This window comes from Cherax quadricarinatus, chromosome 40, assembly GCF_038502225.1.
Source record: "Cherax quadricarinatus isolate ZL_2023a chromosome 40, ASM3850222v1, whole genome shotgun sequence".
NCBI classification, from domain to species: domain Eukaryota; kingdom Metazoa; phylum Arthropoda; class Malacostraca; order Decapoda; family Parastacidae; genus Cherax; species Cherax quadricarinatus.
The window spans coordinates 10,461,653-10,482,845 of NC_091331.1; the positions used below are offsets into that span (position 1 = coordinate 10,461,653).

General features: G+C 44.9%; 1 protein-coding gene across 1 annotated transcript in view; it reads right to left on the minus strand.

Moving 5' to 3' along the window:
* The window catches only part of LOC128687400 (uncharacterized), a 120,119-nt gene that overhangs the window by 35,478 nt on the left and 63,448 nt on the right, over positions 1-21,193 (minus strand). The window contains exon 2 of the mRNA XM_053774869.2: positions 2,738-2,906. Coding sequence (XP_053630844.2) covers positions 2,738-2,906 — 169 coding nt within the window. The remainder of the gene's footprint in view (positions 1-2,737; positions 2,907-21,193) is intronic.

The window sequence follows — 21,193 nt, forward strand, 5'->3', positions numbered from 1 at the left end:
GTGGTGTTTCGTTCTAGACCACCAGTGGTAGTGTCCAGTTCAAGCTATTTTGCAAGTACAGTGTTAATCTCAATTATGTTATCTATCCCTGATACTAGGAGCATCAAGCTCCTTCCTCATATTAAGAAGGTCTTTATAGTTTTAGGAGTGCTAAGAATAATTCTGAGGGCTTCGTTTTGCATTAGCTCTAAGTGCACAGAATAATCAATTAGGCTATGGGCATTATTCTCATTATTCTTACACTAGCACCGCCATACTGTAATTGGGGTTGTAGCCAGCAATAGCTCAGTGAGTATTTAGCCTATCGTTGTATTTCTTATTTGTGGTGTGAGTTGTGTTATGCGAGAGAGCTGTGTCCGTGATGGCAATATGATCCGTGGTGGCAACATGGTCCGTAGTGGTAGCATGGTCCATGGTGGCCGCGTGGTCCATGGTGAGGTCCGTGGTCTCAGCTTAGTCTGTGGCCTCAGCTTTGCCTGTGGCCTCAGCCTGGTCCGTGGTCTCATCGTTATATTAAGATAAACATCAACTTCGACTTCAAAAGAGTGAGACTAAACATCTGAAGGACTGAGTGCCACTTTTTGTGTACTTTAAGCAGTTCAACACAGAGTGAGCCAGGCTAGTGTTTACACATGTCTCTCTTAAGAATATTTATTATGTGGGTAACCTTAGCGACGGTGTCTCGCCTCTGATGCCTTGTACTGCGGCGCGATACACGGGAGTACATGTACATGAGAAAGACAGACAGCAGAGGGCTTGGGAGTATATACCGACGCTGTCTGCTGGGAAAAAATGATCTCCTTCTACGTAAATATGTTAATAACGTGTGGCTACCTTATTCTACGGGATATTGGCAGTGGAAACAAAGGCTAGCTGTTTCCCTGCCACATTCTCTCACACAAGATAAGTTTCATCCGGCAAGTTATGAAATTTGTCAGCCTGAATAAGAAGTTTTAGTAGGGCAAAAAGCATATCATCAGATACTTTGCTAAGGGTTCACAAGCTACTGTAGCTTCCATGGGTATCGTGCCAGCAGAGTTGGAAAGTTAACCAATCTCACAAGGACCCCAGTGGAAATAAGTCGTTTTGATTTTTTTTGGGTTAACCTACGTAATTTACACATACGTTAAACTATGTATGAAAATTATACTTCTATGTGCCTGTACTTAAATAAACTTACACAGGATGGCCTATACCACACAGGAGAAATGAAACATAAGACGATTTCTTCAGGCATGATGTATCTAGTTGAATCCAATACCTGCAAAATGCTCGTTCAGCTGGGTTTTCAATGATTGTATTGTCTTCACGCTTACAATACCCGCTAGTTAATTCCATTCTACCTGAAAATAACTTGCACACGTTCGTGTTGCATTTTCCTCTCAGTTTCATTCCATTTTCTCAGCACTTCAAATAGGTTCTTCGTGTTTGGTTGTGTCAAAGCCATCCATTATCTTAAAGAATTGAATGAGATCTCCTTATAATTCATTTTGTGAGAGAGAAAAAAAGGGTTGTACTCGCTGGAGCGGAGGAGAGAGATTCATGATAATTTATACCTGGAAAGTACTCGAGGCCCTGGCCCCAAATCTGCACACTGCCATAACAACAAACTGGAGTGAGAGATATGGGAGGAAGCGCAAAATAAACCCACTGAAACGTAGGGATACTGTGGGCACCAAAAGAGAACATAGTATCAACATCTGTGGTCCCATACTATTTATCATCTTACCAGAAGCTATCAAAAACACTGCTGGGACGAGTATAGAAATCTTCAAGAGGAAACTGAACAAGTATCTCCACCAGGTGCTAGATTAACCACGCTGTGATGGGTATGTTAGCCAGCGGCCCGCCAGCAGCAACAGCGTGGTTGACTAGGCAAGCACGAAACAAGCCTGGCCCAGGGTGAGGCTTCGGAAGTAGAAAAACTCGAAACTTATCAAAGGTGAGTGTTCTGAGGCTTTCTTGATAAGGTTTGGTACGACTTTGGTAGCTTTTCTCTATACCCTCTCCAGTATATACTAATTTGGCGACCAAGAGAGGACTGGGAGGAGTCAAGTTACAGAACAGGTCTGGTTAAAACTTGTCTGGTTTGGTCACACAGCAGGCCTAGCCACACAATAGGCCTGGTAACATAACAGGTCTAGTCACACAACCTACCTGGAGTCTATCTGGAGGCTATTCCGGGGATCAACGCCCCCGCGGCCGGTCCACGACCAAGCCTCCCGGTGAATCAGGGCCTGATCAACCGGGCCGTTACTGCTGGTCGCACGTAGTCCAACGTATGAACCACAGGTCTAGCCACAAAACAGGGCTAGTCACACAACATGTCTGGTCACATAACGGGCCTTGTCATACAGGTCTGGTAACATTACTTGTCTAATCAAGTCATGATTCTCTCTGTGGAACTTCAAGTCATTTTCAATTCCTGACTGATGAACTTGTTAGCCAGGAGGCCAGGTCTGGGACCCGGTCCAGGAAAGAAGGAAATGAAGTACATTGGTCCCCACAATCATCACCAGGGATGCAATGAAATGGAAATAAGCCATTTTGACTTTTCTGGGTTATCCCAGGTAATTTATAATTATGTGTACCTGGAACCTGTCTGCCTCCCCATTCCCAAGACCATGAATATTACCCCTCTTTACCCATGGTTATTACAATATTACCCTGACTAGTTTAGCAGTCTTCCTCCACGGATATTACAATGAACATAAGGCTTAAACCCACGCGAACTTACGGTCGCCTTTGGCAAGCTTGGGTCGGGGTTCGTGCTGGCGTCTGGTCCAGGGGGCGGTGTTGACGAAGTCATTGATGTCTTCAGTGTGGGTGGATTGTTCCTCGAAGGAGCCATGTTGGCTCATAATGGGAGTGTTCTCGTCCTCCTCTTCCTCTGCCCCACGATCCGTCTGAAATGTCATAAATAACCATGTTATCCACTTATCTAACTAATAATTTCAGATGGTTTGTTCCAAAGAAAATCAACGTTGGAGGACAAGTTTTTATTGATACGTTTTGCCCTTGAAAACTGCTGAAGAATAGGAACAGATAGATACGTTTATTATTATTATTATTTTCAGTGATGGTAGTAGTAGTAGTAGTAGATAGTAGTAGTGGTGGTGATCATAGTAATAGTAGTAGTAGCAATCCTAGTAACTGTAATCATAGTAATAGTTGTAGTAAATAGTAATACTAGTAATTATAGTAGTAGTAGTAGTAGTAGGTGTTGTTGTTGTTGTTGTTGTTGTTGTTGTTGTTGTTGTTGTTGTTGTTGTAGTTGTTATTGTGAGAGATGAAGATGACGTAGAAGTCCTAATAAACCAATTTGGCCAAATAAAACGAATTGGTCTATTAGGAAAAACACCCCAAAATTTCGGACTTTTTCCTAAAATCTCTTTTATAGAATGAAAGGAATATATTTTCACTGAAAATGATGTTAAAAGTATTTTTAAACCAAAGAAAAAAGGTACAAAAAAAAAAAAAACTAAAACGAAGTGTACAGTATGAAAATATAATCTATGAAGGAATATTAGGCGTCGTTTTTCAGGGTGGCAGAACTGCAGTGATACACGAGTGAGAATATAGGTAGGGTGCGCCTTGCAGTAGGCCTATAGGCCTACTGCACTTATGTGTTATTACTAGCAGAGGTATCATTAGTATAACTAGTAGCAGTAGTAGTAGTAGCAATGATAGTAGCAATAGTAGTAACAATAGTAGTAGTAATAATAGTGATAATGTCAATCTTTACTTACGGAGAGTACAATATACCGTTGGTTTAAGAACAGATGACATCACTGGTATACTTTACAGAGTCCCTGTTATGTAGAGCATTTCTGGCACCCTTAAAAATGTTGTTATAACTACTGTACGATTAACTAATTTGGTTTACAAGAATTATGCCACTTTTGGAATGTATTGTAAAACAGTTTGTTATAAAGTTTGTAGAGGTCATTACATATAATGGTCAAATGTTTCAGTATTAATGTACAGGAGATACAATAATCTGAAGCACAGTACAATGTATAGCATCTCGGGTAAAACTTTCACTTTACTGTACTTAAAATTTTCAGTTTTATTTTACATTTTTTTTTTCATTTGCCTCTCTAAGCGTCTAATGCAAATAATTTATAATCCTCCTATAATAAAATGGTTATAATTATATGACTAAAACCCGAGTCAGGAAACACTTGTCCTGTTTCCTGACAAACATTACCAACCAACCAGTATTTGTAAATTGTAAGAACTTAAAAATGGACACAAATTACAAGTTAATTCAGAAACAAATCACAAATAAATACATCTGTCTGGTTTAGCAGGGTGAGTGCTACTTGTTACTTAAATTTCAATACAAAATATATGCCTATCAAACACTATATGAGAGTGGAAGGAAAACCGGAACATGGACAGGAATAACGTGGATGAAAAGAGGCTTGAGGATTTATCATGGTATATTGCTATTAAGATCACATTAAGGTGACTAGGTGTTTTTTAACAGTAGCTTTGAAGTGGTTGGCAGACAGAGCTGTTGGAATTTTCAGGCACAGAGTTCCAGATTTTAGGGTCTTTTATGAGCACTGAGTTTTTACGCAGGTTGAGTCGAACACTGGGAATATCAGAGAGACTTTTGTGTCTTGTATTAAGTTTATGAGATCTGTTGCAGCTAAACGTGAAGAGTTTCAGAGAAGGGTTTATATTTTAAGTGATTGACTTCTTTATATAGTATGTAGAGTAGCATGAGTGAATGTTATGTATACTGAATATGTGCGGAGGCGTGTGTTGTCTAGCACTAAGTTGCCTGATCGTTCGTACAGCCGCTTTTCTGATTTTCTTTCTGTTCTAGGGGATTTTCTGTAGAAGATCCCAACGCACAAATACCAAATGTGGGGTAAGGATAGATTAGAAAGTAGTACAGCGTAAGTAATGCTGTATGAGGCCTGGTGGCTAAAGCTCTCGCTTCACACACGGAGGGCCCGGGTTCGATTCCCGGCGGGTGGAAACATTTCGACACGTTTCCTTACACCTGTTGTCCTGCTCACCTAGCAGCAAATAGGTACCTGGGTGTTAGTCGACTGGTGTGGGTCGCATCCTGGGGGACAATATTAAGGACCCCAATGGAAATAAGTTAGACAGTCCTCGATGACGCACTGACTTTCTTGGGTTATCCTGGGTGGCTAACCCTCCGGGGTTAAAAATCCGAACGAAATCTTATGAGGTACATACTAACGTATCTTAGAGAGGATACCTACCATTTTATAGACCTTGTATATGTATTGAACGTGAGTGTTGTATTTCCAGTTGCAGTCAAGGTACAGATCTAAGAATTTTCTCTCGTTTAGTCTTACAATGTGAGAATCATTAATCATTGTATTTAGCTGGACATTTGCAGCTCTGTTCCTAAACATCATGTAGAAGGTCTTGTCGAGTTAATTAGTAGTAATCCAGGTGAATATTTATTATCTATACTCATTAACAGTGTTATTGAGAAAATTCGGATTTGAATGAGGAATGACAAAAGTTGAGGCATTTACAAACAGAACAAGTTTAAGTACTTGAGATGCACTAAGGTCATTGATGTATATGAAGAAAAGCAAAGGGCTAAGTACACTGCCCTGAGGAACCCCTATAGTGACAGGTCGAGTTTTCAAGGTTATGCCCTTAACGGAGACATATTGGTGTTTGATGTTAAGGTAGGATGTTGTGGTCTTCAAAAGCTGTCCTAAGGTCTATGAAGAGGCCCACTGAGTATTCATTATTTCTGAGAGCTGCATAAATTAAGTCCAGAATTATTATTAGTACTTTTTCTTGGGCTGAAATCAAACTGACATTGGTTAAGTATATTGTGGGAGACTAGGAAAGAGTATACTCGCTTATGATTTAGTTTTTCGAAGATTTTAGATAACAATGACAAATTAGATATTGGCCTATAGATAATTACAACAGTTGGGTCTCCTCCTTTATGTACTGGGGTAAACTTAAGCAATGTTGAAAATTTTTTGATTTTTAACGATTTGTTGAACAGTTTTGCAATGGTGTAATATCACATTAGCTGTTTTTTGTACATTAGTGTAACAAATTAGCTAATTAGCCTTGTTTTCCAGTGAATTACTTAGTGCTAAATACAGAGTTTGGGAAATTTCCAGCAAGGTAGTTGCTCTCTTGGGGATTGGAACTTGGGATTTTGCTGACTAGGTTTGATCCTATAGTAAAAAAAATAATCATTTAGTATATTGGCTGCTTCAGCAAGCTAGATGTGAGGACAATATCTCTGGTTTTAGTCAGTTTTCGAGAACTCAGGAGAGTGTTTTCCACTTCTTTTTTATATCCCCTTTTATTGCATTAAACCTGCTAGTATAATAGTTTTCCGGACTTCCTTACTAGACTACTAAGTACTGACGTATAGTTTTTAGTTTGTTTTTTACCATTCCCATGGCTTACGAATACCATACTCAGTAGACCTGAGTATGGTATTCGTAAGCCATGGGCTACTTAGTCTCATTCCTGTTATCTGCTTATTTTTAAAGGACAATGCCTATTGTAGAGACTGTATTTTTTGTAGTAAAACTCATTTATCAATTTCTCGACCATCAGAAAACTCTCTGTGCCAGTCATTGTCACTCACTGCTGCAGTAAAGTTATTTACTGATGTCTCAGCATGGAGACGGAAGGAGATATCACTAGTTTCAAGTGGAAATTTACTTATGTTGGTTACGAGGAAGGTGGCGTAGTGATTATCTCTGCTTTGAGGAGCTATTATAGTGGTCCAGATATAGTTAAGTCAGCGTGTATTCGTCTCAGAAGTTCTTGTAGGCTAAATTAAACTAGTATTAACAAGTAACTGTTCATGTTGTTAAGGAAGTCAGCTACCTAGGGTCTTCAGCTTGGGCAAGGTTTATGCTGAAGTCACCAGTAAGTATATTAGGTGATGTTTAAGCGCTTGTTAATCATTAGAGCTTTTTTAAAATTATCACTGATGGTGGGAGCATTAGTTTGAGGTAACCTGTAGACTATTCCAACTGTAATTGGGGGTCTTTAAGTTTTTGGTTGTAAAATTACCAAATAAATATTTACCATGTCACTTGTAGAGTTAGTACATATTAATTCATCAGAGTAGTAGATTACAATAAATCCCCCCATTTGACCAGTCCCGCAGATGTAAACGAGAGTTACATGACACGGGATGGTTTCGCCCTTGTGGAAATGAATACTACGTTGAGCTGGGAGACTTCAGCAGGGCGATGAGGATATCGTCAAGCATTCCACAATGGGTCCAACTGCCGTAACAGCTTCAAAACCTTCGTGCTAACACAGGGGTTACTAATTTATTTATTTATTTAGTAATTTTAGCATACATACAGAGGTACAAAAAAAATACAGGTAAGAGCAGCATGCCAAAGCCACTTATATGCATAGCATTACGGGCTGGCTTAAAATTAACTTAAGATTAACTAAGCAATGATGAAATCAGTGATAAAACATTATTGTAAACAGATAACTATAAAGCACAAATGAGTATTACAAAGACAGGTCATATGGTTGCTTGCATTGTTGTACATTCAGTCGTATGGAGTATTCTGTTAGGTAGTGTATTTAAAAAAATAACAAAGTTAGATTGGGTCCTAGGTTTAACATTTGTGTGATATAATTGTGAGTAACATATAGGATATACAATTTATAAGGTTCAGTTATTCAGTATTTATTTGGTTTTGAGTGAGTAAGTGATCTTTGAGAAGAGACTTTAATTTGTAAACAGGTAGTGTTTCTTTTATATTTACAGGTAATGAATTCCAGATTTTAGGGCCTTTTATGTGCATTGAGTTTTTGCATAGCGTGAGATGGACACGAGGAACATCAAAGAGTGATCTGTGCCTTGTGTTATGGTCATGTGTTCTGTTGAGGTTGGCAAGGAGATGTTTGAGGGGAGGGTTAATATCAGAGTTAAGTGTTCTATCTATGGAAATTACCATCTCTTAACATTGCCCATCCCATTGTAGACTTAAATGTTGGCTAGGACGCTGGGAATGGAGCTCAGAAGCTAGGGTGGGGCTGTGACGCTGGAAGACAATGGTCCTGAGGGTCTAGGTATGTATGATCCTATTAGTGGGACTCCCACGTTTGTTTGGAGAAACTGTTATGACAGGGAGGGACCGCGGTCCCTTGAGGTCTGGAATGTGGAGGCGTGGGGGAAGGGGAGATCTGGGTAGGCTGGCTGGCTTGGAGCTCGGCCTCGCACTGTATATACACAGAGGTGTGTATATCTCAGTATATATACACACACGGTTCGCAAATCTCTCAATGTATTTACACAGATCACTCTTTGATGTTCCTTGTGTCCATCTCACAATATGCAAAAAGTCAATGCACATAAAAGGCCCAAAAATCTGGAATTCATTACCTGTGACAATACAAAAAACACTGTTTGTTTATAAATTCAAGTCTCTTCTTAAAAACCACTTACTCACCCACAACTAAATAAATACTGCATAACTGTTTCTCTTAAATTATAACCTGTGACCCTATCAAACTTTGTTTTTTAATTACATTACCTAATAGAATATTCCATTCTCTTGAATGCTCAGTAACTCATCAAATGACCATATGATCTGTCTTTGAAATACTCATTTGTGCTGAATTGTTATTTGTTTACTGTCATTTTTACCAGTGAATATATCATTGCTTAGTTAATCTTAAGTTAATTTTAAACCTGCCCATAATGCTCTGCATACAAGAGGCTTTTGGCATGTACACTTAACCACTGTATTTCTTTGTACATATATGTATCATGTCCAAATTAATAATAAATAAATAAATAAATGAGTCTTAGCACCAGAGAGATAAAAAACTAGAGATAAATAACTTGAGAAAATGAACTAGAAAGTGAGAGTTTTCATGCAATAGTAACCAAGAACCTATCATCAGCCTGGAGACCACATAGACTTAGTAAGTCGCATACCATGTAACTAGGTGTCTGTTTTCACGGGGGCACATAAATTAGCGGAAGGTTCTATTTCTATGTTTGTAGTCAGGTTTAGTTAAGCATCCTGTTATGGTCTCTGTTATGGTCTCCAGTATGGCCAGTATGGCCAGCGGTAGCAGCCTCGTTGATCAGGCCCTGATCCACCGGGAGGCCTGGTCGTGGACAGGGCCGCGGGGGCGTTGATCCCCGGAATGCCCTCCAGGTAGACTCCAGGTAGATACAGTGACAAGAATGTCAGCTGATACTAATAATACAACCACTGTGATAATTATCATCGACTAATGGCAAAAAAAAGAAGAAAAATGGATCAGGGTAGAGGAAAATGTCTTGAGAGTTGACCTGCGTGCTTCATTGCAACCCACTTGCGACCAGGTACCTGATGTGGGTGTACCCACAGCGGGAAGGCTACCACCAGAGGTATACTGTCACCAGGTACGTGTACTCTTCAAGTACCTTCAAGAAACAAGAACCGGGTTAATGCATCTTGCATCAGCCAAAGGATAACTTTTAAAGTTTTCTCCTTCAAGGGAAAGTCCCTTCAATGTTGGTTAATTTCCTATTCACGCATCATCACATTATTAAGTTTTAAGAATCAGAAGTGTAAATGCAGCGGAAAAACATTTCTTGACTCATACTGAAATATAACAAACAAAAGAGATACACGAACAAGTGTTCCCAAGAATTTAATTGGTCTTTCAGAACTTGATTCCATCAGAAAACAAATTCGGGAAACAAGCTGGAAGTGCTTCTAGGATTTTTGGTTGATTTCCAGAACCAGAGGACTGGAAAAACACTTGTATAAGCCCAAAAATGGAGAAACCAAGATAATAAAATGTCTCTTGGCTAAAAACAAAGTTATGATTTTTAGTGGCATCAGAAGAGGAGAGGAGAGAGTCATCTTAATCAATGTATGAAAATCATCAGAGATGTAAGAATAGGATAAGAAGAGAAAACGAGAAAATTAAATCAGAGTTGCGGGGGAATCTAAAGCTAATCTGAAAAGCTGTTTGTAAGGTTGCTTGATTTATTAGATCTAAGATTATACGAGGGTCATTAAGGGCTGCATGTCACCTCTACATCACCAGTCAGGTATACTTTAATCCTCAAAGTAGGAATTAAAACAAACTCTTAGTCTATATACACAAAGAAACACACACCCCTCGGTGTATATGTATACCAGGAAATGCAGAAGTCTTGGAGAGGAAACTAGGCTAACACATGTAGCGCTGCAGAGCAGGGTATGTTAAGTGTATAATATGCTTGATCTGAAACTAGCGAGGGTGGAGAGTTTAACAGAGGTAGAGTTAGGAAGGGTGGTGAGAAGTGTTAAAGAAAGTATAATCAACGGTTGTATAATAAATCTGTTGCTGTCAAAAGGTCCAAGAGAGAGTCTGTGTATGCAGGGAAAACATTATGAAAGACACTTGTTTTGATCTTTGTCTTCTGGTTTATATATTTATCTACTGTAACACTTAACGAAGGCTACACAAGGGAAAAAATAATCTCATTGTCATATTATTTAATTTCAAGGCAAAATAAAAATGTTCCTGTTTATTGCTTCAAGAGTTTTATCTTTGAGCGATGCCTTTCTTAGAGTCATTAATCTTAAGTTGCGTAAACTTGATTTATTTGCGTAAGTTGTAACGTAAAGAGCCGAGGCGGGCGATACAAGACGTGCTTGTTTAACAACAGCCTGATTGATCATGATAGCTTTCAGACTCTTGTGTCTGGGAAGCTGTCTGGTGTTTAGGGACCCAGCTTGTGAATCAGAGTGGCCCTGTGATCGTTTAGGGCCCCTGACTTTCGAGTCTCCAAGGTCCAACCAATCTTGATACCTTGACTTGTGTGTATAACTATGTAATGTGTCTGTTACGTATTAGTTGGTGGTTCTGGGATTATAACGCCCAGGTCTCAGACCAAGCCTCCGAGGTTGGTAAGGAAATATTACAGGATTAAAAACCAAATAAACTAAAATTATGTGTATACTGAATGAAAATAAAATTTTTGAAGATTTAACTTTAGTCTTAGTGTTCACGAAATAATAGAGGGCAGTAATACTGCCTGAGTACAAAAAAAAAAGAGACTTTTACTGCACACTTATATGACTGGTCGGTAGTACTTCCCTGGCGGTGTTTTTGTTTAGTCAGGAAGTAGTACTGTCTCCTGACACGGATTTCAGATGATGACCAGTTTAGGGGTTAAGCCCAGCCTACCCCGGCTAGGTTTTCACCAAATTTAAAACACTAAAAATCACTACAAAGTAGAGTCCTAAGATGGTTCACGTCTTCCAGCTGTTTTGAAGCCAGTACTCCTGGCCTAACATGGATTCTGGGCTCACCACTTTTGCTCTAACTAGTCCTGATGTCATTTTTGGTCATCAAGTCCTGAAGTTCCTATTTGTGGTCCATCCAGGTCTTTTAGAATCCTCCTTGTGGTCCATCAAATCCTGGCCGGCTCCTATCTGTGGTCCAACAAGAGTCTGGGAATCGCTGTTGTGGTCCAGCAAGCAGAGCTGTGGGGGGTCACAGGGAGGGGACATCGCAGTCTTCTTAGCGCTGGTTGGTTTGTATTCGCTTTGTTTTACTAACAATGGACGAAGGTCACATTTCTTGACTTTATAGTTACCCTGGGTTAAATTCTACTTAAATGTACTATATAAAACCATTGTAAAAGTTTAAATTCATGCGCCAGGAAGAAATAAAAATTTACTAAAAAGAGAATTAAGAATGACGTTGTTAGCGTAACAGCTCTTTGGTATTACGCTTTCTGTCATACAGCACAAGCAAGTGTGTCTGTATGTTTCTCTGTCTGTCTGTCTCTGTCTATCTGTGTGTGTGTGTGTGTGTGTGTGTGTGTGTGTGTGTGTGCGTGCGTTTAAGATACTTTCATTAGTCATCCACTTGACTTTCTTTAAAACAGTGACATGATGTCTGTGGTTGCGAGGACGGTATGTGGTTGTGAGAACGGTATGTGGTTGTGAGGACGGTATGTGGTTGTGAGGACGGTATGTGGTTGTGAGGACGGTATGTGGTTGTGAGGACGATATGTGGTTGTGAGGACGGTATGTGGTTGCGAGGACGGTATGTGGTTGTGAGGGCGGTATGTGGTTGTGAGGACGGTATGTGGTTGTGAGGACGGTATGTGGTTGTAAGGACGGTATGTGGTTGTGAGGACGGTATGTGGTTGTAAGGACGGTATGTGGTTGTGAGGACGGTATGTGGTTGTGAGGACGGTATGTGGTTGCGAGGACGGTATGTGGTTGTGAGGACGGTATGTGGTTGTGAGGACGGTATGTGGTTGTGAGGACGGTATGTGGTTGTGAGGACGGTATGTGGTTGTAAGGACGGTATGTGGTTGTGAGGACGGTATGTGGTTGTGAGGACGGTATGTGGTTGTAAGGACGGTATGTGGTTGTGAGGACGGTATGTGGTTGTAAGGACGGTATGTGGTTGCGAGGACGGTATGTGGTTGTGAGGACGGTATGTGGTTGTAAGGACGGTATGTGGTTGTGAGGACGGTATGTGGTTGTGAGGACGGTATGTGGTTGTGAGGACGGTATGTGGTTGTAAGGACGGTATGTGGTTGTGAGGACGGTATGTGGTTGTAAGGACGGTATGTGGTTGTGAGGACGGTATGTGGTTGTGAGGACGGTATGTGGTTGTAAGGACGGTATGTGGTTGTGAGGACGGTATGTGGTTGCGAGGACGGTATGTGGTTGCGAGGACGGTATGTGGTTGTGAGGACGGTATGTGGTTGTGAGGACGGTATGTGGTTGTGAGGACGGTATGTGGTTGTGAGGACGGTATGTGGTTGTGAGGACGGTATGTGGTTGTGAGGACGGTATGTGGTTGCGAGGACGGTATGTGGTTGTGAGGACGGTATGTGGTTGTGAGGACGGTATGTGGTTGTGAGGACGGTATGTGGTTGTGAGGACGGTATGTGGTTGCGAGGACGGTATGTGGTTGTGAGGACGGTATGTGGTTGTGAGGACGGTATGTGGTTGTGAGGACGGTATGTGGTTGTGAGGACGGTATGTGGTTGTAAGGACGGTATGTGGTTGTGAGGACGGTATGTGGTTGTGAGGACGGTATGTGGTTGTAAGGACGGTATGTGGTTGTGAGGACGGTATGTGGTTGTAAGGACGGTATGTGGTTGCGAGGACGGTATGTGGTTGTGAGGACGGTATGTGGTTGTAAGGACGGTATGTGGTTGTGAGGACGGTATGTGGTTGTAAGGACGGTATGTGGTTGTGAGGACGGTATGTGGTTGTAAGGACGGTATGTGGTTGTGAGGACGGTATGTGGTTGTAAGGACGGTATGTGGTTGTGAGGACGGTATGTGGTTGTGAGGACGGTATGTGGTTGTAAGGACGGTATGTGGTTGTGAGGACGGTATGTGGTTGTAAGGACGGTATGTGGTTGTGAGGACGGTATGTGGTTGTAAGGACGGTATGTGGTTGTGAGGACGGTATGTGGTTGTAAGGACGGTATGTGGTTGCGAGGACGGTATGTGGTTGCGAGGACGGTATGTGGTTGCGAGGACGGTATGTGGTTGTGAGGACGGTATGTGGTTGTAAGGACGGTATGTGGTTGCGAGGACGGTATGTGGTTGTGAGGACGGTATGTGGTTGCGAGGACGGTATGTGGTTGTGAGGACGGTATGTGGTTGTGAGGACGGTATGTGGTTTCGAGGACGGTATGTGGTTGCGAGGACGGTATGTGGTTGCGAGGACGGTATGTGGTTGTGAGGACGGTATGTGGTTGTGAGGACCGTATGTGGTTGTGAGGAGGGTATGTGGTTGTGAGGACGGTATGTGGTTGTGAGGATAGTATGTGGTTGTGAGGACGGTATGTGGTTGTGAGGATGGTATGTGGTTGCGAGGATGGTATGTGGTTGTGAGGATGGTATGTGGTTGCGAGGACGGTATATGGTTGTGAGGGCGGTATATGGTTGTGAGGACAGTATGTGATTGTGAGGACGATATGTGGTTGTGAGGTCGGTATGTGGTTGTGAGGACGATATGTGGTTGTGAGGACGGTATGTAGTTGTGAGGACGATATGTGGTTTCGAGGACGGTATGTGGTTGTGAGGACGGTATGTGGTTGCGAGGTCGGTATGTGGTTGTGAGGACGGTATGTGGTTGTGAGGACGGTATGTGGTTGCGAGGACGGAATGTGGCTGTGAGGACGGTATGTGGTTGCGAGGACGGTATGTGGTTGTGAGGACGGTATGTGGCTGTGAGGACGGTATGTGGTTGTGAGGACGGTATGTGGTTGTGAGGACGGTATGTGGTTGCGAGGACGGAATGTGGCTGTGAGGACGGTATGTGGTTGCGAGGACGGTATGTGGTTGTGAGGACGGTATGTGGTTGCGAGGACGGTATGTGGTTGTGAGGACGGTATGTGGTTGTGAGGACGGTATGTGGTTGCGAGGACGGTATGTGGTTGCGAGGACGGTATGTGGTTGCGAGGACGGAATGTGGCTGTGAGGACGGTATGTGGTTGTGAGGACGGTATGTGGTTGTGAGGACGGTATGTGGTTGCGAGGACGGAATGTGGCTGTGAGGACGGTATGTGGTTGTGAGGACGGTATGTGGTTGTGAGGACGGTATGTGGTTGTGAGGACGGTATGTGGTTGTGAGGACGGTATGTGGTTGTGAGGACGGTATGTGGTTGCGAGGACGGTATGTGGTTGTGAGGATGGTATGTGGTTGTGTGTCCTGTATGGACACAGTCCACACAGGACACACAGGACACACAGTCCACACAGGGCACACAGTCCACACAGGACACACAGTCCACACAGTCCACAGTCCACACAGTTCACACAGGACACACAGTCCACACAGGACACACAGTCCACCTAGGACACACAGTCCACACAGGACACACAGTCCATGCAGGACACACAGTCCACATAGGACACACAGTCCACACAGGACACACAGTCCACACAGGACACACAGTCCACACATTCCACACATTCCACACAGGACACACAGGACACACAGTCCACACAGGACACACAGTCCACACAGGACACACAGTCCACACAGGACACACAGTCCACACAGGACACACAGTCCACACAGGACACACAGGACACACAGTCCACACAGGACACACAGTCCACACAGGACACACAGTCCACACAGGACACACAGTCCACACAGGACACACAGTCCACACAGGACACACAGTCCACACAGGACACACAGGACACACAGGACACACAGTCCACACAGTCCACAAAGGACACACAGTCCACACAGGACACATAGTCCACACAGTCCACACAGTCCACACAGGACACAGTTCACACAGTCCACACAGTCCACACAGGACACATAGTCCACACAGGACACACAAGACACACAGGACACCCAAGACACAGGGCACACAGTCCACACAGGACACAGTCCACACAGGACACACAGTCCACACAGGACACACAGTCCACACAGGACACACAGGACACACAGGACACACAGGACACACAGTCAACACAGTCCACACAGTCCACACAGGACACAGTCCACACAGTCCACACAGGACACACAGTCCACACAGGACACACAGTCCACACAGGACACACAGTCCACACAGGACACACAGGACACGCAGGACACCCAAGACACACAAGGCACACAGTCCACACAGGACACAGTCCACACAGGACACACAGTCCACACAGTCCACACAGGACACACAGTCCACACAGGACACACAGTCCACACAGGACACACAGTCCACACAGGACACACAGTCCACACAGGACACACAGTCCATACAGTCCGCACAGGACACACAGGACACACAGGACACACAGGACACAGTCCACACAGTCCACACAGGACACACAGGACATACAGGACACACAGGAAACACAGGAAACACAGGACACACAGTCCACACAGGACACACAGTCCGCACAGAACACACATTCCACACAGGACACACAGGACACAGTTCACACAGTCCACACAGGACACACAGGACACACAGAACACACAGGACACACAGTCCACACAGTCCACACAGTCCACACAGGACACACAGGACACACAGACCACACAGGACACAGTCCACACAGGACACAGAGGACACACAGTCCACACAGGACACACAGGACACACAGGACACATAGTCCACACAGTCCACACAGGACACACAGGACACACAGGACACACAGAACACATAGTCCACACAGTCCACACAATCAACACAGGACACACAAGACACACAGGACACACAGGGCACACAGAACACACAGTCCACACAGGACACACAGGACACACAGGACACACAGGACACACAGGACACACAGGACACACAGTCCACACAGTCCACACAGTCCACACAGGACACACAGGACACACTCCACACAGTCCACACAGGACACACAGGACACACAGTCCACACAGAACACACAGGACACAGTCCACACAGTCCACGCAGGACACACAGGACACACAGGACACACAGTCCACACAGGACACACAGGACACACAGTCCACACAGGACACACAGGACACACAGGACACACAGGACACACAGGACACACAGGACACACAGGACATACAGGACACACAGGACACACAGGACACACAGGACACACAGGACACACAGGACATACAGGACACACAGGACACACAGGACATACAGGACACACAGGACACACAGGACACACAGGACACACAGGACACACAGGACACACAGGACACACAGGACACACAGGACATACAGTCCACACAGGACACACAGGACACACAGGACATACAGTCCACACAGGACACACAGGACACACAGGACACACAGGACACACAGTCCATACAGTCAGCACAGGACACACTGGACACACAGGACACACAGGACACACATGACACACAGTCCACACAGGACACACAGGACACACAGTCCACACAGTCCACATAGGACACTCAGTCCACACAGTCCACACAGGACACACAGGACACACAGGACACACAGGACACACAGTCCACACAGGACACACAGGACACACAGGACACACAGGACATACAGGACACACAGGACACACAGGACACACAGGACACACAGGACACACAGGACACACAGGACACACAGTCCACACAGGACACACAGGACACACAGGACACACAGGACACACAAGACACACAGGACATACAGGGCACACAGGACACACAGGACACACAGGACACACAGGACACACAGGACATACAGTCCACACAGGACACAGAGGACACACAGGACACACAGGACACAGAGGACACACAGGACACACAGTCCACACAGGACACAGAGGACACACAGGACACACAGGACACACAGGACACACAGGACACACAGGACACACAGGACACACAGTCCACACAGGTCACACAGTCCACACAGGACACACAGGACACACAGGACACACAGGACACACAGGACACACAGGACACACAGGACACACAGGACACACAGGACACACAGGACACACAGGACACCTAACTGAAATCAACAATGATAGACCAGTCTTTACAGTGTCATTATTGTCTAAAATCTTTGAAAGATAATATGTAAGCGAAGATACGCATGTATTAATTACTGGACAAAATATTCTTAAGCTCTGCGAGTTGGGCGTCAGGCCAGGAAACGTACTGATGATGTAACGACTTGACAAAGCTCCTGGTGAGCGAAACGTTGCCACACAAAAAAAATGTCGCTTCGTTACACATGTGTCCTTTTACCTTAAATATTAAGATGCTAGACTCTCCCTATCCAGCTCTAGAAAATAATAAATATCAAATTGGCTCCATTATTCGTCTAAGAAAAACATTTAATACTAAACCACAACGTCTCGATGCTGAAACTAGATCATTATGGTGTCACAGACTCTCACATGAAGTCCTGCCTTACCCACGGACGTCAACATATCACAGTCAATGACACTGCCTCTTGAACACTGTTAACACAGGCGTGCCTTAGAGTAGTGTCCTTGGCCCACTATTATTCCTCATCTACATCAATGGCCTACTAAATGCCTCCCAGGAACTTAAAGTAGCCCTGTTTGCAGGTGACACAATATTTGTCATATCTAATCCAGACCTTGTTGTCCTCAACAACACAGTGAATGAGACGCTCGTAAAGATTTCTCCCTGGATGGCAACCAACACACTTACTCTCAGTACTGACAAGACCTTCTACATGTTGTTTAGGAATGAAGCTAAAAATACCCATAACAACATAAAAATAAATAGTTCACACAGAGAAGCAAGACGATGGAAAATTCTTCGGGATATACTTTAACTAAATGGACAATCAACACTCACATCCAACACATATCTAAGAAAATTTCCAAAACTGTGGACATTCTATCCGAAATACGCTTTGTTTCACAAGCAAAATAACATATTCTGCACTAGTTTCTAATCTATCCATACCTCACTTATTGTATTCGTGCTTGGGGACCAACTACAGCAAATCATGTAAAACTTATTGTTACCCAACAGAAATCAGCTGTTAGAATAATCAGCCAATCAGGTTCCAGACAACACAAACACACCCTATGTGACTACACCATTCTTCATGATACTGTTCCATCACTGTCTCTGAGTCACACCATTATTCATGTCACTGTTCCATCAGCGTCAGTGGGTGGTGGTCCACTGGTTCGAAGTTCTATTACTGTCATGGGCAGTGGTCGCCAGCTCTAGTATCTTGTCGCAGTGTCAAAGCTCACAATGTCTCGATTTCAGATAACAATATGCAATAACAAATGTCTTTCTTTTGCGTACCTTATCCCAGAGTCTCAGGCGTAGTACACTGTCTATGAATGAATTATAACAAGCGGATCAGGGTACACAAGCGGATCAGGGTACACAAGCGGATCAGGGTACACAAGCGGATCAGGGTACACAAGCGGATCAGGGTACACAAGCGGATCAGGGTACACAAGCGGATCAGGGTACACAAGCGGATCAGGGTACACAAGCGGATCAGGGTACACAAGCGGATCAGGGTACACAAGCGGATCAGGGTACACAAGCGGATCAGGGTACACAAGCGGATCAGGGTACACAAGCGGATCAGGGTACACAAGCGGATCAGGGTACACAAGCGGATCAGGGTACACAAGCGGATCAGGGTACACAAGCGGATCAGGGTACACAAGCGGATCAGGGTACACAAGCGGATCAGGGTACACAAGCGGATCACACAAGCGAATCAGGGTACACAAGCGAATCAGGGTATCAGGGTACACAAGCGGATCAGGGTACACAAGCGGATCAGGGTACACAAGCGGATCAGGGTACACAAGCGGATCAGGGTACACAAGCGGATCAGGGTACACAAGCGGATCAGGGTACACAAGCGGATCAGGGTACACAAGCGGATCAGGGTACACAAGCGGATCAGGGTACACAAGCGGATCAGGGTACACAAGCGGATCAGGGTACACAAGCGGATCAGGGTACACAAGCGGATCAGGGTACACAAGCGGATCAGGGTACACAAGCGGATCAGGGTACACAAGCGGATCAGGGTACACAAGCGGATCAGGGTACACAAGCGGATCAGGGTACACAAGCGGATCAGGGTACACAAGCGGATCAGGGTACACAAGCGGATCAGGGTACACAAGCGGATCAGGGTACACAAGCGGATCAGGGTACACAAGCGGATCAGGGTACACAAGCGGATCAGGGTACACAAGCGGATCAGGGTACACAAGCGGATCAGGGTACACAAGCGGATCAGGGTACACAAGCGGATCAGGGTACACAGGGATCAGGGTACACAAGCGGATCAGGGTACACAAGCGGATCAGCGTACAGGGTAGGGTACACAAGCGGATCAGGGTACACAAGCGGATCAGGGTACACAAGCGGATCAGGGTACACATCAGGTCAGGGATCACAAGCGGATCAGGGTACACAAGCGGATCAGGGTACACAAGCGGATCAGGGTACACAAGCGGATCAGGGTACACAAGCGGATCAGGGTACACAAGCGGATCAGGGTACACAAGCGGATCAGGGTACACAAGCGGATCAGGGTACACAAGCGGATCAGGGTACACAAGCGGATCAGGGTACACAAGCGAATCAGGGTACACAAGCGGATCAGGGTACACAAGCGGGATACACACGCGGATCAGGGTACACAAGCGGATCAGGGTACACCAGCGGATCAGGGTACACAAGCGGATCAGGGTACACAAGCGGATCACAAGGGTACACAAGCGGATCAGGGTACACAAGCGGATCAGGGTACACAAGCGGATCAGGGTACACAAGCGGATCAGGGTACACGGATCAGGGTGCACAGGCGGATCAGGGTACACAAGCGGATCAGGGTACACAAGCGGATCAGGGTACACAAGCGGATCAGGGTACACAAGCGGATCAGGGTACACAAGCGGATCAGGGTACACAAGCGGATCAGGGTACACAAGCGGATCAGGGTACACAAGCGGATCAGGGTACACAAGCGGATCAGGGTACACAAGCGGATCAGGGTACACAAGCGGATCAGGGTACACAAGCGGATCAGGGTACACAAGCGGATCAGGGTATACAGACGGATCAGGGTAAACAGGCGGATCAGGGTATACAGGCGGATCAGGGTAAACAAGCGGATCAGGGTACACAAGCGGATCAGGGTACACAAGCGGATCAGGGTACACAAGCGGATCAGGGTACACAAGCGAATCAGGGTACACAAGCGGATCAGGGTACACAAGCGGATCAGGGTATACAGGCGGATCAGGATCAGGGTACACAAGCGGATCAGGGTACACAAGCGGATCAGGGTACACAAGCGGATCAGGGTACACAAGCGGATCAGGGTACACAAGCGGATCAGGGTACACAAGCGGATCAGGGTACACAAGCGGATCAGGGTACACAAGCGGATCAGGGTACACAAGCGGATCAGGGTATACAGGCGGATCAGGGTGCACAGGCGGATCAGGGTACACAAGCGGATCAGGGTACACAAGCGGATCAGGGTACACAAGCGGATCAGGGTACACAAGCGGATCAGGGTACACAAGCGGATCAGGGTACACAAGCGGATCAGGGTGCACAGGCGGATCAGGGTACACAAGCGGATCAGGGTACACAAGCGGATCAGGGTACACAAGCGGATCAGGGTACACAAGCGGATCAGGGTACACAAGCGGATCAGGGTACACAAGCGGATCAGGGTACACAAGCGGATCAGGGTACACAAGCGG